Source organism: Phaenicophaeus curvirostris, chromosome 2 (genome assembly GCF_032191515.1).
Source record: "Phaenicophaeus curvirostris isolate KB17595 chromosome 2, BPBGC_Pcur_1.0, whole genome shotgun sequence".
Classification (NCBI taxonomy): Eukaryota; Metazoa; Chordata; class Aves; order Cuculiformes; family Cuculidae; genus Phaenicophaeus; species Phaenicophaeus curvirostris.
In genome coordinates, this window is record NC_091393.1 from 77,288,244 (window position 1) to 77,307,966 (window position 19,723).

Consider the following 19,723-nt stretch of genomic DNA (forward strand, 5'->3'; position numbering starts at 1 on the left):
ATCCACCCCTTGTCCATAAAACACATATTCCAGATTTCTATTTTTCTGCATAGGAAACTTTATTATTTTCAATTATTTCTATTTAAACCAATGACTTTTTCTGTACTTAAAGTTATCTACAGAATTAATAAAAGCCTTCAGCTACCGAGAAACAGGTTAACTGAAAGAACTAGCCTCACCTACTCCAGCTATACCAAACCAATCCTCCATCTCAGCTGTACTAACACTGAAACAAAAACTCCATTCAGTTAAGTAAGCTGATTTCTTTGTAACTAAAGGCAAATCCCCCTTGAAGAATAATTTGTACCAGTAAAAGCCCAGTCAAATGATCAACACTCATGCTATTTGTGCTTTGAAAGCTTTATATAGCAACTCAGTTGATGTTAATACTCAGTGAAAGTTGATTAAACACACCAGGCTTTCCCTCAAATTGGTTTTTGCTCTTTGGGATATCTATATCCTTGTATTCTATTGTACTATATCACACAAGGTGATGTTCTTCAGTCAGTAGCAAGCCATAAGACAGTTAGGACACAATCTGTAGTGATTTTGAGATTAATTTTATTGGATTCCCATTAACTAGGTGCCTCAGAAAGCCATCTATATGTGTACCTTCATGTAAGGGCTCCGAAACTCCCTTTCTTCACTTCAGCACTGTGAGCTACAAAAGGCAATGCCACTATCATTTGAAAAAATGGGTTTAGTGGTGAGAATGTGCTGTTCATCAAGATTCAACTAAAACTACAGGTGGCATACAGTTCTCTACCCTGTCAATACATGTTTTCAGTAGTGTTATTTCTCTTTATTTAACCTTGCTAGAAACAGATCAGCAGCAATCTAAATGTTTTGCATTAGTTTCTATCAAGTGGCAGTGAGGTCAGCAGAAAAACAGCAAGCCAAACAAATCAATGAAAGTAAGATCGAACAGATAGATAACAGCTTGCAATACAAATATGTGGAAACCTAAGAATGTGGGGATTGTGTTTTAAATGAGAAGTTTTACTTCCAGTTACCTAGAATGTACTCCTAGTACAGCTGGGACAGAGAGCACAGAGGCAGCAGAAGCCCTACTTCTATTGCCAGCTTTGTGGAGCCAGCCAGCAGTGTGGAACTCTCCCAAATGCTCCTCCCTCCTGCTTCATTCTAGCCTTCTGTGCCATCCATGACATGGCCCACAATGTTGTAGAAAATCTTGTCTTTCTTCTATCTGGCAGCTTTATGAAAGAATGAGAAGTTGGAACCAGACCACCTGTAATCAGACGGGAACCAAAGAAAATTTCTCCTTCTGCTAGAAAAATAAAAATCCAATCTTACCATTCTTATAGCAAAAGACTTTTCTTTTTCTTATGTAAATTAAATAGAAAGACAACATCTATCCAATTCACATAGTCCAAAATGGCTTTTCATGGCAGCAAAAACTGAACTTCAGTTTGCAGAAAACTTCCTGAGGAGAAACAGTAATTGTATTACAGGAAAAGTAACCCAAACAGGAATTCTGGTTCAGAGGATATGATGGTATCATGAGCCACCTGACTCTAACTCTATACCAAGACTTTGCCAGATATTATTTAATCTTTCAATTTGTTTTAATCCAATTTGAAATTTGACAGTTTATTTAGATTTCCTCTGGAAAAAACTTGGTTTTCATGTTGGATCTCTTATTTTTGCCACAACCTTAACATTTTCTATATACGTTTTTGATTAAAGTAAACTTGTTCTGTTTTCACTACAAATACTTGTTGGGGAGAATGAATGTTTTTGATCTGCTCTACTTTTCTGCCTCTGAGAGCACCATCACCCCAATGTAAGGCTTGACATTCACAAGTGACAGAAGTAGGGGATGATTCCTGTAGTGTTGCCTGCACAGACCTTCCCATATAAACAAATGGAAGATTCCAGAGTTTAGTACTGCCAGTTCTACAACCTTCATAAACACAAATATTTACTCAAAGAAATATGAAGACACACATACTCATAAAAAAGCCCCACGTCTTCTGATTCCAACAGTGTAAAGTTGTAGACAAGGTAGTACTTAAATGTGGCTTGCAAAAAGTGCATTTAAGACTTGGCAAACATCTCTCAACATATGGCTAATTATGTTTTCTGAAGTTTCACCAAACAATAAGCTAAAAATAGGTTTGCAGCTGATACCAAATAATTTTTTCCAGCGGAGTCATTCTTCATTTGGAGATAACAGTCCCAGTAAAATGTTGAGTGCTACAACTCCACATGTTTTGGCAAAAAAAGTAGTTTTGGGGAATTTAAGAATTCACTCAGGATGCAGCCAGCTGTCATTAAGACTGTGATAAATCTGTTGGTTTTGGCCTGTGTTTCTGGACACATGTACCATCCTGAGGTATGGAAAAGAGATGAACTGGTAACATAGAACTTCACCTTTGTGACAGGAGACAAAAAAAAAAAAAGAAGGAAATGGAGAAGACAAAATGGAGGAGACAAAATGGACTAGAGAAGTCTAATTAAGGCTGATGTAAAGCAAAGCATCCCATATGCTGACTAAATATGACAGAATCCATAGCTTGAATAGTAGTACTAGGTCTTTAACTTGTCTTTGTGTTCTTCCAAACTGTTTCAAGGAGCTGAAATTATTTTACAATTTATTACAGAAAATGAATGCTTTGACAATACTACATGTGCTTCAGGGCAATAAAATAATTAGCATGGTTACAATTAAAACAAATTATAGTGTTTTGGTTTTGCTTGAGTCCACACTGCAGGCTTTAAACTTTCTCTTAAGCTTAATCAGACCTTCCACATCATACTATTTTAAGGTTTCAAAGACTGCTAACTTAAAGGATAAAAATACTGGACAAGCTAAGAGTACATGCACAACCTTAACAAATATTTTCAAAGGGAAGGAGTTGTTATTGATGAGGATACACCCTTAAATTGATGCAGGGTCACTTCTGAGTTAATAATTAACAGGCTGGAGTGTTCATCAATAACTTCTCCTGTGTTGTCATTGTTTTAATTATGGCATTATTTCAGATTTTCCAAGCCTGTGTTTATCTTAAGAAGTCATTCCATTCAGGAGATCCTGAAACTTTTACACCTCAGCTAGGATGCTGTATCTCTTTCTTTCTCTATGTTTACATAATTTTTAGTGCTCCATATAATATCTAGCAGAACACCTCTTCTGCATCCATGGAACTTCCAATTCCTGCAACTCACCCTCCAGGGCATTTTGGTTCCCTAATAATTCTAAGTGTTAGATCTATCTTTTTTTTTTTTTCTGCTTCCCATATCACCTCACGTTTGCATAGGCTGGGGATGCACAAAGAGTTGGGAGGGGACAGCTGACCCCAACTGATGAAAGGGATATGCCATATCATATAAAATCATGCCTAGCAAAAAAAAAAGCTGGTAAGAAGAAGAAGAAAAAAGGGGAGATGTCCAGAGCGATGGTATTTATCTTCCCAAGTTACTGCTACGTGTGATGAAGCCCTGATTTCCTGAGGACAGCTTAACACCTGGCTGCTGATGGGAAGGTATGAAGGAATTCTTTACTTTGCTTCACTTATGTGCACAGCTTTTGCTTTACTTATTAACTTGTCTTTATCTTAACCCAAGAGTTTTCTTACTTTTTACCTGATTCTTACTTTTTTCTGATTCTGTCTCCCATGCCACTAGGGGAGAGTGAGTGAGCAGCAGTGTGGGGCTTACTTTCTGGCTGGGGTTAAACTGCTAGAGGAAATATGCAGGGTTGTTTACAATGCCCCTAGCTATGGGGCAGATTCACACAGCTGTCACCCAACTATGAAGACCTACCTACTCAAGCCTCTGATACAGAGTCCTGCTGAATGAGCTCAAATTCAAGCTGTATACTCAGCACTGAGATAAGTGTTTAGAGACAGAGAGGAGCAGATAACTTCCATGAGCATTGTAGAGATATATTTTTAACTGAGCTTGAGGTCAGAGTTGTAACAGCTTACAAAAGATTTCTGAAAGTAGGACACATTGAACCCAAATGGAGGTATTCAAATGGAGTAATTTCTCAAAAAGAGAACATTCAAAGACAGACAGTTATTAGAAATCCTACCAGATGTGTTAGACAATTTTGAAAATCTGCTCCTGAAATTGTACGAGAACACAAGCTATGTTAAAAAATACCTGACTAGAATAGTCATGGGAAAAAAAAGTAAGATTCTGTTGTAACTCAAAACCCTACAACACTAAAAACAGAAAAACTGCTCAGCCTTTCTGTGACCCAGAGGAATATTTGGGACAAATTCCGCTGCTTCTTCACAACCTTTGCCCTTCTACAATGGCAAAAACATGTCAATTGGCTCTATTAGGACAATATGGAGGGGCAAAGTAGCCTGCACTAGTAACCTGGCTCAACACTATTTCTGATGCAAATGCTCTATTTTTGGGATATAAGGTTGGTCAAATCACCATGTAATCTGACAAGTCCTAACTTTCAGAAAGCCCTTGGAAGCACCAGAAAAGAAAACCAACTATTTCAGCACTCAGAGCCTTCTGACTATAGCATACACACTTTTCAAGGTATGAAATGCAGCCCTCATCAGCATTAAAAATATATTAATGACAATACTTGAGGTAACATACTGTAAAGTATAACCTGCTACTGCAGATTTCTGTCTTTAGTTCACTGAAGAAACATCTGCAGTGATTTAAGACTTTACTGGCTCTCCTTTCTCCTTTTCCCTCTTCCTTCCCTCCTTTTCCCTCTTCTTTCCCTCCTTCCCAAGGTTTGCTGTCAAAGGTTACTGCTCCCATAGAAGAGTGGGTAGAAGTAAATGTCTTCCTGCGTTCTGGCTTCTCCAACACAGTTTGGTATCTCAGCACTCTCTTTTGCCAGCTGTGCTGGGAAGAAATTATTTGGGACAGTAACTTCCAGCAAAGTGATGGGGAAGATCATTTGGAGCAAGGTGGCTGACAGCATTTAGTAGAACTCATCAGTCAGAGACCCCAAGGAAGATGGTAGGTTCAGAATTGGAAGGAAAATCCTGATTTCCACACCAAGTACACAGCTGCAAACCGCCAACTAAACACAGCACAAAACCAAACAGACTTGGAAACATACACATTTCCCAACATACTCTCAATTCCTTGAAGTTTAAATATGACAGTCAAATGCAAACATATTACTATGATGCAGGATACTAACCATTTTGAGATTACTATTTAAATATTTGACTCGGGTATGTTCTCTCTTCCTTGCCATAATCAGCTGAGACAATCAAAATTTTTATTGAATTAATACCTTCAAGCATGACCACATTTGCAGAAGAGAAAGCTTGTGAGACAGCAGTCTCTGTCACTCATTGCTATAGGATGACTTACTGATTATTCCTTGAGCTACTCAATATACAGACCTCTAACCTCTGTCCCCATTTCTATGTATTTATCTCTAACATCCATATTAAGCCTCCTCCCCATTTCCTACATGTTCTTGTTAGCCCTGGATATATGACATCATACATTTTTTTCCTCACAAGATGAATATTTACATTTTCTGACTGATAGACATTCCTGTAACTTCCACTTTTTTACTTTATTTTTTTTTTTTTTTAAGTACCATCCATCTGGTACAGAAAATAATGCTTTGATAGGGCTATGCAGCAAAACTGTACAGCAAATGAATTTATTTTTCTGATGACAGCATTCTAGACCTCTCTCTTCCTCTAAGTACAGGCTGTCATTGGCTGCATAGGCTTTATGTGTTAAGATGTTCCCAAGGTCCCACACATCTAAGGGAAATGCTAGCATGTACCACAGCTCTCATTCACCTGAAGGCACAGGACTTCTTTCTGTGGAGAGCAGAGTATGAGAAGTGGCTAGTGCACATAAATTCCTAACAGTCTACATACACAGTATGGGGATATCTACAATAACCAAGAGAAAGCACCAGGAGTTCTGGACTGTAGTTCAACATCTCCCTGAAACTGGAAATCAGAACATGAATGCTTTCTGAATTTAGACTTAAATGCTCAGACCTTTATTTTGTTGTTCCAAGGTTGGCTGTCACTACACAGCTGGGGTTTTTTGGGGGGGGGGTGGACTTAATGCTGCTCAGGCATTTGTACCAAGAATGGATGTTTAGCAGCAAGCACACTCTGAGAGACTTCAGCAGAAGGACACATAATTTCTGGATTCTCAATAGGCAGGAGACCAACAGCTCAGCCAATAAAGTAGTGCTTACAGAAGCACTACTGTTACGTATGCACGAGCAATGGCAGTTTTTTGTATTTCACGATTTAGCATGAATAGTTTGGGGCTTTTTTTCATAGATAGCTCTCCTGAATTTAAGTGCTTAAATTTCATTTAAGCTATATCTTAGATGCCAGAGAGTTATTTTAGCTGTCGTCCAAAGCCAGAAAATATTAACGGAATCATAGAACGGTTTGGGTTGGAAGGGACCCTAAAGATCATCTAGTTCAAACTTTGTGTATCTATCTTTTTTCATATGCTGGAAAAGAGATAGAAATTATACACATCTGGAAACCGTTGCTCTGTTTGTTTATCAATTCTATTTGTTCATGACTTAAATATTAAGCTGGCCCAAAAATCACGGCTGAAAAGAAATGCCATAAGGATAAGGGATCATAATCTGTGAATTTAGTACTCTGGATGCTTATATTACTAAATTCAGCTTATCTTTGCTTATTTCTGAGAAATTAATGTGACAAGAAAGAATAAGGAAAAAAAAGGTCAGAAGAATAGCTTTGTATACAGCTCTCTCTTTTTTTTTTGTTTTAATGTCCAAATTAAAGAAGATTAAAAAATAAGTAGTCTTAAAGAATAAACAAGTAAAGTCAGAGACAAAGAATTTTACCCTCAACAAGTTTTATGGTAACAATACATTGGTCTCAGTTATATTTTGAACAGAGGGAGAACATATCCAAGTATAAGATGGCTGTGGATATTTTCTGTTATAATTCTGCCTTCATGGCTTTGTAATTTCTATGCAACAATTCAATGTCTAGTTTCATTTCTTGATTTTTTTTTCTGGATAGGGCTGCCCAACAGAAAATTAATTATAAAGTTCCAGGCCTCACTATATGCTTCAGTTTCATGAACTTTTAAAACTTTGATATCTCATCCCAGAAAGTGCCCTGAAATTGAGCTCATATTGTGTGAATTCTGGTCAGAGAAAGGATATTTAGATTGCTGCTATGAATCTGACAGATATGAAATGAATTAAAAAATAAATTAGAAAAAACCTCAGTGGAACTGCTTACATATGCTACCATGTTTTGAGCGCATGTTAAGGATGATGAAAACAGGGTCAAACTGAGAATGGGTGTACGGCATTTTTTAAAATTTTAGTTTACTTGCAATAATTATACAAAGTCTTTGAGAAATGTTTTGGGGTTTTTTTGAGTGTTAGATACATATTGGCATCCCATTAAAATCTGAAATAGCTTCCTGTAAAGATACAGTGTGTATTTACTGTTGTGGATAAACCTAGGTCTGCTTCTTGATATGCTCAGCAATTTAAAACACAATCTGATTCTATATAACTGGCATAGTGATGTCACCAGCTCTGAACAGACAGCCTCTCTTGACCTTAAGTGAACTGCATAACAACATCTTCATAACACAGCTATTTATTCACTGTTGATTGCACTCCTTCTGCAACATACACAACCAGCTGTGCTGACACTACTAGTCCTACATGATTTAGGAACTGCTTTGATTAGGAAAAAAGAGCTGTTGTACTTTAGTACATGTGTATGCCCAAATCTGCATGAAAGCTGTCCATATGTGTATATGGACCAGGAGGTCCTATGAAAAACAATTTTCTATTTCTGTGCTCATGAAGAGGTATCATTCTTTGACAGTGCTACTCTGAATAACCTAAGGTCTACTTCTCTAGAGTATGAAGGTCTGATTCTTCACCCATAAAATCTCAGGACATCCAGTACTGAAGACAGAAACGATCAAGGAAAACTTTTTGTACAAACGAATGCAAGTTGTTTTTTTTTTAAAAAAATGTTATAACATTAACTATCATCTAGAATATTTCCTTTAAAAGAGCAAATTTAATGGACTGACTTAAGAACTTATTAGCCTAATAAACCAACAAAACGCAGTGTAACAATCCAGCAATGACTACCTGTTTTCAGTCTGCAGACAGCCTACAAGCATAAAATCTGTTACTGAGAGGTAATTTTCCGAGGTCGTAATCATTGAAGCTCACAGGGCCACAAGGCTGGTGAAGGCTCTGGAGTGCAAGTCTTATGAGGAGCTGCTGAAGGAACTGGGAATGTTTAGTCTGGAGAAAAGGATGCTGAGGGGAGACTGTATCACTCTCTACAGCTATCTGAAAGGAGGTTGTAGTGTGGTTGGTGTTGGTCTATTTTTCCACGAAACAAGTGATGGGATGAGAGGAAATGGCCTGAAGTTGCATCAGGGGAGGTTTAAGCTAGGTATTAGAAAATATTACTTCACTGAAAGAGTTGTCAAACATTGGAACAGCCTGCCCAAGGAAGTGGTTGAGTCACCATTCCTGGAAGTATTTAAAAGACATGTAGACGTGGCACTTAGGGACATAGTTTAGTGGTGGATTTGGCAGTGTCAGGTTTATTGTTGGACCTAAATTATTCTGTGATTCTGTAAATCCAATGATCTTGGTCCATTTGCTTTTAGTTATTCCAGTGAAAACCTTAAGTAAGAAGTGTTTACTTGTTTTGTTCCTGAGCATAATTTTTTCCCCTGAAAATACTTCTGTTTCTGAAGAACAGAACATCATTTGTAATAATTAGAAAATGAAAATGTTTCCCACATATGCAGGGTTCAACACAGATCCAAAGAAAACATTAACATCTTTGGCCTGGAGTGACTGTTACACTAATAAGGTTCCTCTGTTTAAAGAATAGCACATCAGGGGAGCATAATAAGAGCTGTTCAAATGAATTCATTCAGTTTGTTATTTTCTGAATAAGTCATTTGACAAATGTGTTTTCTCATTCTAAAGATCCATTCAGCCTATGTACTGTCACCCAGGGGCACTGCCTATTGTTTGAAAGTAAAAACAAACATATGCAAGCTGCTCTGAAACAATGGACAATATTCAGCATTGGCATGAACATATGCACTGCCCCATGAAACCAAAAGACTTGCACCTTCTGAAATAAGTTTCCTGAGTGCTGCTCTAAAGATGATTTTATATTACCGAAGCTGCCAGAAAACTGTTAGGGCTGCCTGGTTCTCTTGTCAGTCTCAGCAGTAATGGAGCAGGGAAGACAACACTTACTCCAACCAAGGACTGACAGAGACATAGCAATGACATCTTTCCTTCTGCCTTCTCTGACAACTGCCCAACCTCACTGGATCAGTAACAGAACTGACAGCTCTGTTACAGCTGTTACCAATCTAGGTGTACCTCTGAAGTGACACAAGAGTTAGACCTATAATGGTTACATTGCCTACAGTAAATATATCAAAGATGGACTGTCTGTCCTGATTCCTGAAAGGCACAGTAATGCTTTGCAGGCTGTTACGCTACATTTTATGCTCTTGTCTGTTTATTTGCCTTGTTTGCACATCCTACTCTCAGGTTTTGGCGAACCTCAATTCAGCTAAAAGTATTACTTTATTATTCATTGCTTAATCATAGGTTGTTAAGAATTACACTAAGCAAACATCACTGCACATGTGAGCCTTGACTTCTGAGATTCTAAGCCCAAATACTCACATAAATAAAAAAAATATGATTATTTGATTACAAACAAGGCTGTTAATTGATTATTCTGATTCACTATGAACACTGTAAAGAAACAACAACAACAAAAAAGTAATTAAATGAACCTTTAACTGAACTGCTAGTAAGAAAGAAAAATATATTGCTGTCATTCTCTGCTTTATATTGCAAGCAAACTGGCTGCTCCTAGCACAAGAACATAGGTTGTAGAAATTCACCATAGTGCTGAGTCTGCCCGAAGATGTTAGCAGCCACTTCCCATTTTGTAGCTATCTGCCAGGCCTGTGTGAAATGCATGACATCTATTCTGCATTACAGCACCTTAAGGGAGATCTTTTGAGAGATGCTGTGACAGATCACAGCAATTTTATGTTGTGCTCTACAGATTCCTGGTTAAACTGAGCCATAGGAATCGTACCTGAAATGAGCTGGGCATCAGTAGAAAAAGAACTTTAACAGACTCAGTGTGAAAGTAAGTTATATTTCATCATGGAAAGAAGGAATTAAGTTAGAATGGAAGGAGTTGTAAGCAAACAGAAAAATAAGATGTAGCATCCCGCAAAGTAAAATAAATCATATTTCTAACACAGAACAAACTGCAGATGGTGACAAGGTGGTTAAGAAAATAAAATCTGCAGAAACTCAGCTGGTTTTCTGTGTTTTCAATTCCACATTTCCAAAAATCAAAACGTAACATTTAAAAAACAGATTCAAAAACTGTAGCCATAGTGGCACAATAAGTAGATATTTACCCAAAACAAACACACATAGGGGCTCTGGTTTTTTTCAGCATTAGGTTGCAAAACAATTGGGCCAAGAAATTAAGGAGAAAGAATCTGAAAACTGTGTCAGCCACGCTAAATGGCTTCAGCTTTAACAGCTACTGCTATTTTTGGTGGACATATAAACATGCCTCCTTTATTACAAAAGTCCTTTGAAACTGACCTGGAGATCAGAAACAGACCAGGGTTCTAGGCACTGGGCCACACTGAGTAACATCCCAGCTGGGAAACTACATCTGGGGGATTGTTTGTCCCTATGGCCTGTTTTCTCTTCTGTTTTTCCCACATATGGCTGAAGGTTTTGCAGAGCTAATGTGCTTTGTTATGTTAGTCATGTCACATCCCTCAGGAGTAAACAGCATAGTTACACACCCAAGATTAGGTATGGTAGAAATACTACTTGTGTTCGTTTTTCTGCCTTGTCCTGAGACCAAGATTGACTCTCTTTTAAGTGGCAGAGAACATCTGCAACATGCAGCAGCTTCCCAGTAGAGAAGAAAGCAGTGGAGACTGAGTGGACTAAGGATTTATTTTTGTATAAATCCCAGTGCTGGAACAGAAGTAGTGAAGCAGAGGCAGGCAAGCTCTGGCATGTTTTTTTAATTTTTTTTTTTATAGAGGGCTTCCAATCTACATTAACGTGTACTTGCTAAATCTCCTTCTTCTCATGGTAAACTACTGTTCTAGATTGCTAATTTGGCTGTTCATCTGGAATTTCTCAGATACCGAGCAGTCTACTTAGGGAAGCAGTCGCCAGGCAGCCAGAAATCCTGGACACGGGAATCAGTGTACACGCAGAATGCATGCAGGATGACACTGAGCAGGCTTTGTAGAATTGCTCTGTTTGACACCTACAGAATGTGCTGGATGGGTTGCACAGCACATGCTGCGCAAGTGCCCAGTTGCACATACCCAGCATATCCTGAGCATGTTAGACTGCTCAGATTTCTGTCTGTGAAGGAAATCTGTAACCCCTAGTTTTTTAATGCCAAGCACTGATGTACATGTTAATAGTTGGTTTTCCAGGAGCTTTCCACATCAAAACCAGACTCTGATAAAAGAAATTAATAATAATGACTAAATAAAAAATAGCAAATTCTCTTCTTATTCTTGCAAGTTATATCTGTCATGACAAAGAACTCAGCGTAATGTTTAAGGGCAGTATACAGCACTTCCATAGGGTGAAACACTCACTTGCGAAATAAATAAAACCACTTGAAAGACCATGTCATACCCATTGCATCATTCCTGAAGACCAGGAATGAGACAATATTTAAAAGTAACCACCATTCAAACAGAGGGCAATCCTAAAGTGGCTGGCTGAGTGCACAACAATGTATTGCTCTCAAAATCAAAGAAGACTGAATAGCCCCAGTGGTATAAATCTTGGTGAAATTGTGAACGCAGTTCAAAGAGGCAACTTTGGAGACCTCAAAGGTGGACTGTTTTGCACCTTATACTGTTTCACAGTATAAGTGATATTATTTGTCTTTTTGAAACAATTACTACTACATCTAATGCTTGTTGCCCTTTATCAACTAAAACAAAAATAAAACTAAGTGTGGAAATATTTTCAGAGTTCTATTTTCAATCCTTACACAAGCAGAACTCAAACTGACCTCAGACAGATTTTTTCTTTAGTGAGGATTTCAAGATTTCAAGTTCTGTGGACTTTGAAAGTCTCTGCTGAGAACAGCAATTCATACTAAACTACCTGAAGAATGAAATGCTGTAGAATGATATTATTGAGTTATCTGTTCATTAAATCTGCATACTGAATTCATTTATTTATGAGTTGTTTGCATCTCATTTGAACCAGATTTGCCTGTGGAATGTAACCTTTCTTCTTGGAATTTCTCAATCCCTTCTTAAGCCAAATCTTGCCAATTTTCTTCTGCTCTTGTAATTTCCAGTAAAATTAACTGAGCACATATATCAGATATAAGTCTGTGTAAGTACTTGATGCTTTCTGGAATTAAACTAGAATAGTGAATTATACTAATCAGCAGCTATGAAGTCTCAATGTTTATTTCCATAAAAAGAATAAGTATCTCAGAATATTACACTGAAGAATGGAATGTATTTGAAAGCACAGTAATTTCTCCTTTATTATAGCCTCACTTCATGAACAGCTGAAACAGTGTCCAGCAAGCTAATGTCCCTGACTCAGAACATTGATATTAATATAAAATCAATAGAGAGTACTACCAATAGTACTGAGCTTTAAGAGAGCAACACACCAGTTTTGATGAATTTTCTTTTCATATAGCAAATCATCACAGCATTTTCCTTTCATCTAGATTCCATGTAAAGCATGGAATTTTTCATCAACAGGAAAATTCTATCCTTCCTAAGCACATATACATGCTTGGCAAAAGTTATTTGCTCATGCATGACATTCCTCAATTCTTTCAGTCCCTACAATTATGGCCTAAAATATGCATAACTTCCCTAATATCATAGTTGGGATTCTAGTTCTTAACTAACTGATTCTCATTTTTCAAAGTAATTTGCTGCCTGCAAGTGAAACTAAAAAAATGTAGGTATACAACATAGCAAACAAGGTGCTCTCAGACCACCTCTGCCTGAAAAACACCACTTCATTTTATTTCATTTCTTATCTATGAAAAAAAGATTGTTTTCAGTTTCCTTCAGAAAGTTGTGCAGGTATAAGGAAAAACCTTGTACAAAACATTCTTACTTTGGGGTTTAAAAGGAGCTCTATATGGCTTATTCCGATGGGGAGGTAGAGTGACCAAAACAACATAATTTTTTCCGTATATGTACACAGAGAAAAAGGTGATTATAAATGCAGGTTTTACATTATTTAGATTCTGATTAGGTTTTACATCTAACCCTGCATTCACAGCGTGAGGTACAAAACAGTGAATCAGAATCGGTATTACTGAACAGTGCTATGTCTTGTCCTCACTTTCCTCCATTCCTCACCATTTCAGTGTAGCACTCCATTAACTGTGATGTGTAAGGTCAATTATTTGAACAGCTTGCAAGCAAAATGGAGACTTTCAATAATCTTGCTTTCCAATACTAGGACATGCCCTCACTAAAGATTATAATTGGCTTTGGTATCCTATGATCACGTGCAATAAAATCAAAGCTTGAAATGAGGCAGAGCAATGCAACATCTCAGCATTCCTGTGGGTATAGATGTATCGTCAACATCATGAACACATAATCCACCCACCTACCCCTTTTCATTCCGAGAGTGCCTGTTTCCTCACATAGTTATTACTCCCACATGAGTCTGCCCTTCCTCTCCCATCTTCAGTCATAATGTTAGCTGGTTTCTGGACAGACTGAAAACAACAGCTGCTTCCCTTTGGGCATTAAATACCATTTAGTATCCTTTTTTTTTCCTTTAGAAAAAATCTAATAGTGGTATAAATACGCCCAAATAGACAGATATTTATAGGGATGAACTGGAAATCTTTACTTAATCTTAAAGGCATCTAACATGTAGCACATTCTTGTATACATGCAATATTTTTATAAGAACAACATTTCTAAATGAATAAATCAGTTTAATTTACACTTAAACCAATATTTTTAATCCCTTCATGTCTAATTTGCTGAATGATCAATGTAGTAGCAATTGGATATTTTTGTTGTGATTTAATGCTTTGTAGCTTATTCAGATCTAGACTTATTACTGTCAGAATCTTTTCATATAGAATGCTCTTGATAATAGTGTAAAAGCATTTCATTGATAACTTCATTCTAGATATAAAACTCCTGCTAACCCTGATAAGGAGAGAAGTTTTGACTTCAGAGGTTTTGTCTTTGTTTCTCACTACCCAGCTCTATTTGAACTGGCAATAAATTAAATTAATTTTATGCAACTTGCGTCTGTTTTGTCTGTAATGGTAACTGGCAAGTGATCACTCTATCTTTATCTTGACCCATGAGCTTTTTCTGCTTACTTTCTCCACCTATTCTGCTGAGGAAGCAGAGTGAGAGAGCAGCTGTATAGGTGTGTAAGGCTGATCTGTCACAACGCACTAGGCACAATCACTCATTTTTTCCCCAAGAAGAAATTCTATGCCTTCACTGTTCTGAAATCAAATCCTTGGCTTCAGCATCAAATTTTCTTCACCAAGTCTTCTTCAGTAATACCAAAAGGATCTTTAGTTCTTATCAGAGAGTCACTCTTTGAAAATTATACAATGCATATGCATTTACAGTGCCACAGAATGTTTCTTCACAAGAAAATAAACTTTTTTTTTTTTAGCAAGTGAAATACACATTTTTAAAATTCTTAATGTTGGACTAGAAAGGCAAAAATTTACTTGTATGTCAGTGCTGGCCCACTTTCCATTTCTCCTATGCTGGTTATAGAGTTCTCATTAGTTCTCTGACCTCTCAGGTATTTCTTTCCAGTTTTGCTCATGTTGGTTTTCCATATTTGTCTTTTAAAGTCTATTACTTGGGAGCCTTCCCTAGTCATATGTAAATAATTCTGAATTCTTCACTCAGACCAATACAGACATGCCTACATGTTCAAAATCCATACTTTGTTTCTCTCTTTATTGATGGTATATTTATGCATTATATTGACTTTCAAAGAGAATTGTTCTTCAGTGCTTGAACCAAAGCCCTCTCTTCCTTTTTTTGTTCCTATTCAGAGGCTTCTGTGGTAATACAGGATCACTTAAAATCACCTGACTTAGAAACAGTTCTCTTTCTTTTTCTTCTGCCTTTTTTTTTTAAAGATTCAGAAGAAGACAATAAAATTCACCTTCTTATTTCTAGGAGGTCATTGTGAAAAGTAATCATAATGAAAAATCTAAGACGTAGACGTTATTTTCCACAAAAGTAATTTAAAAATCTCTGCATTCTCTGCAGGGCTATTGAACACAAAAGGAGAGAGAATCCAGGACTATGCGGTATAGCAGCAAACAGCCATGCTAGCCACAATGTCTCATTTCTGATATTATAGTCACTCTACACTTAAACTCCAGCTCAGACATTGTTTTGCTTGATCTTTTTATTCAAGCAATAACACCATCAAGATCCTACCGTGAAAACTTTACTGCAAATTTATTTTTCCAGCCCTAACTTCCTGATGTTTTTTAAATGCTAGTGTAATTGAGAAGTGATTGGAATATTTTGTGTACTTTTTACTGCAAAACACTGATATTTCCAAAGTAAGAATGAAAGGTATTTATGATATAAAAGTTACAGCCAGCTGCTGTCACTACCTCAAAATATACTCAGACTGAATGAAATGGGCTCTATGGCCTTTGTGGTGCATAGTTTTATACCATTAAGTGCAGCTTAGAAATAACAGAAACTGATATTAATGGGATCTGTTCTTAATTGTGCACAGCAAGGCAGCCAGGAATGCCTAAGAAAACTGAAACAAGAATAAAAATAAATTAAAGATCCAGTTGCAGGCCTCAGATGACTCTTATTTCTCCTACCACGTTTTCAGTAAAAATTTGGCAGGTTAGTAACCTTAGCATCTTTAATGGTCTTCTGAGTATGTGTGCTACAGTGAGATAGACTTAACCGGAAAATCATTTCAGGCTGCTAAACTGTATCTAGTGAAATTGCATTGGTTAAGCTGAATAAGCCAGAAAGTGTCATACTGGAGGCAAAGACTTAATAATTGTCGGAGAAGTGATAATAGGTAGATTTATTGACAACTATGATCAAAAGAAGGCTGGACAGGAGAAACAGATGGATGAATAAAATATAGTAGTTATATTAACCAGACTGCTGATTTTCGCATGCTGCATAAGGTTACACAGAAAGAATGAAGGACTGTACAATATGATCACTCTCAAGCCTCAAACATTAGTGTTTAAAAAACATCCTCAAAGATCAGCATATGGGTAGTTATAAAAGAATACAACATGGATGGAATCTCTTGCTTATACACTAGGGTTATAGTATGAACTAAATTAAAAGACTGTTTCTATTTTACTACCAAAATTAAAAAAACAATTGAGAGCAATGAATTTAATTTTCAATTTGAAAACATATTCCTTGTAACTGCACTTCATATACCAAAAGAAAACCAAAATGTCTAATTTGGGGCAATTTTTCTTAGAACTATATAGACATGTCTGGTTTGACTCTTAGAGGAGATTTTCAATATTCATGTGGACTACAAGCTATTACAATTTCCTATAGGAGGCCTATAATCATTGACCAGGTCAGCACAATACTAGTGATTTCTTATACGGCTGCTTGTTTTGTTCAAGGAATAATTTTCCTTTTTTAGGCCACATATACACATGAATATACACTCAGATTTTTGTATGTTTCATGTGTTCCTCAAATATACTTCACTGTTTCATTTCTAACACTAAAGAACTTAACCAAAACCAAATTTTCAACCAGATGCTTTTAATTGCAACAAAATCCATACTCCCCTGCACTATAGCTATCAGAAGTTTTGCCTGACTTCCTGGGGAAAAACTCACAATGATTCAGTCCAAGCCAAGGATTTCTTTTAGATTTTGCTGGGATCCATGGTAACAGTCTTGAGAGGCTACATCTACATTATTTTATTACATTATTTCTGAGAGCTGCCACTGTGGACTCCTGTTCTGACATGACACTACAAGTGGTACCTTCAGGACTGGCATGTGTCCTACCACTTCTTGTACTGTTTTGCACACCCTTCAAACATTTGTTCTCCCTCTAAGACATCTGCAACAGATGTAAGATGTATGTAACAGGCTGCTAGACTCTGGTATTCAAGCAGCACAGTCACAGTCTCAGGCACTGAGAAAGATGTACTTGCATGTGGCTGCTTATTGCTGGTGTTCACTGTGTCTGCTCCAAAATGGATTTCAGATTCAGAAAGAGAAAGAAATTTGACATTCGGTGCTGACTTCAGCTCTGCTTCATTTACGCCAAGAAATCTCTTGGCCTTACTGCAAATGAATGAATCAAGGAGACAGAAGTAAATCAGGACAATGTGGACTTCAAGCTGGTAGAGAAAAAGAGGTTGCATCCTGGTTTTATAGCGCACGTACAAACTTGTGCACACTGCTGTCCAAAACCTGCAGATATTATTCACCTTAGAGATGCTTCCTATTGTAGAGTAACAACATGCATTGTCCTCCAGAGTAGGTTTAACCTGCTTTCCCAAACTTACCAGGGAAAAAAAAGCCTACTTGGCAGCATATAAGTGAGCTTATTTGGACACTGGAGAGATCCATATTTGCAATGTGGGTACTGAAATTCTACTTGCATGCGACAATCTGTGGATATCCACGCACAAGTTCTGTACCAACATTTATGTTCTGGCCAGTCTGAAGGAGACAAATGAGTCTACTGAGAGAAGGCAGGTTGATTCAAGTGTCATTTCTTACAGATATAACCCAGTGTTCAGAGCACTGCTGCAACAGGGCTCAGCACCTGATGTCTCTGATTCTGGATCCCTTCCAAACATCCTTTATGCTGTGGTTTGAAAACACAGTGCCAACACAGCTGAGGCTTTCTGCAAAGCTGACATTACTTTAAATATACTCCATAGTATCTCTGAGGGACTTGTGGCATACCCGAAGGTGTTTGGGAGGGGAATCTGGCAGTAGTTACTCTTCATGACCACAGAGAATGTAATCATGGCTATGGTGAAAGTACAGAGAACTTGTCAGGAGTTCCATGAGAGTTTTGTCCTTTTCCAGGAGTCAAATGTTGTTATAATACTAAAAGTGATGCTAATGACTTCATTGTCCATGTCTGGGCTAGTGACGCCCAAAGAGGAAGGAGACAGAAACTGAGACCAAGTTCTGTACTACTAGAACTGGATGCTAGATTACCTTTAAATCTAGTCCACTTACCTTTAAATTTAGTTCCCTGTACCTGGAAGCTTGAAGAGACTTCATTCACCTTAATGTGTGCATACAGGACACAAACCTGACCTACAAGGACTTCAGGGACAGAGGACAAAACTGTGTTTCACATCTGACAGAGAGCCTGGATAACCAATTTTTATTAAAGAAGCTGCAGGCTTGGAATCAACAGAACTCAGGTATCTATATACAGGTGATTTTTGGTTTTGCACAATCTGAAACTGTTGGGGCCCTAAAGCAAAAAATGACAAAAGCCCCCACCAAGCTGAGGGACTCCTGAGAATACCTCTAATTAATCTATAAAAAGGAAATGCAGAAGGGTAATTCAACAATGAAATCTTCTTTTATCAGAAGCTATATATATTCATAGATAAGTACAATCCTTAATCATAGCTACCACAATCTCAAATTTATGGGGTTTGATCCTTTTATCCGAAAATAAAATTCAGAAAATCCAATGTTAATACTTTAAGTTCCCCTTTTGATAAATTTCAGACATCCTGTCAAGTAAAGAAGGAAATTGTTTTTCACATTATAGTATCTGAAGTAATCAAAACTGGTACATAAAATTATTACTGCTATCATCAGCTAACAATTGACTTTATTGGAAATCGTAGTACTGCACTGACTTTTCAGTTTTAGAAACTAAAATCTTGGATTGCTGTAATTTCATCAGCCAAAAGGTAAAATGTAGTTGAAATGTACTCACTTATTGTATTTCTCACTTCATTTAATTTTTCTCCAAGGCATTTAGCTTCAGCAAACCTGTCAATGCAAGCACAAAGATACAGAATAATTCTGGAGAACAACCAGGTAAACTAAAAAAAATACAGAATTACTAATGACTACTATTTGATTTGTAAGTAGAACTAGTTGGAAATCATTTTCTATCAGAAAAGATTGTCTGGTTTAAGGGAAACCATTTCTGAAAAAAAAACCATGCAACAAATAGGTTTACTAGAGACACAAAACAAATCTATTTGACATTTTAGGTTTTAAAACTTATGTTATTTCAATTCTAGCAATTGGATTCTCTTGAATGTTCATATTACACTATAATATTAATTTTGTATGCCAAATTACTTGTATAGGTTTAACATATAGCTACATAAAAGTAAAATAAAAACAACCCAAGAAAAATCAAAACAAAATTTTGAAAGTATTAGAAATTCTGCTCTCCAGGAACTTCCAAATTTCAGCCTGTAATTTGCATATTGCCAATGATCAATATTTGTGCAGTGTGAAAATGTACATCCCAGTCACCACGAAACCTCTCAAACAGTAATATAGGAAAGTGTGACAAGTTTAAATTATTCTGATCTTCTACAGGTAGTTCCCACATGGATGCAGACTTTCAGGTAATATTCAGCTACTACTCAAATACTGATACAAGCCAAAGCTAGCCACATAAAAGTTATGCAAAT

General features: G+C 37.0%; 1 protein-coding gene across 2 annotated transcripts in view; it reads right to left on the reverse strand.

Annotated features, from left to right (window-relative positions):
* Window positions 1-19,723, reverse strand: part of KIF6 (kinesin family member 6) — a 159,233-nt gene that overhangs the window by 34,251 nt on the left and 105,259 nt on the right. For both annotated transcript variants that reach the window (XM_069852542.1, XM_069852543.1), the window contains one exon: window positions 19,009-19,064. In XM_069852542.1, coding sequence (XP_069708643.1) covers window positions 19,009-19,064 — 56 coding nt within the window. The remainder of the gene's footprint in view (window positions 1-19,008; window positions 19,065-19,723) is intronic.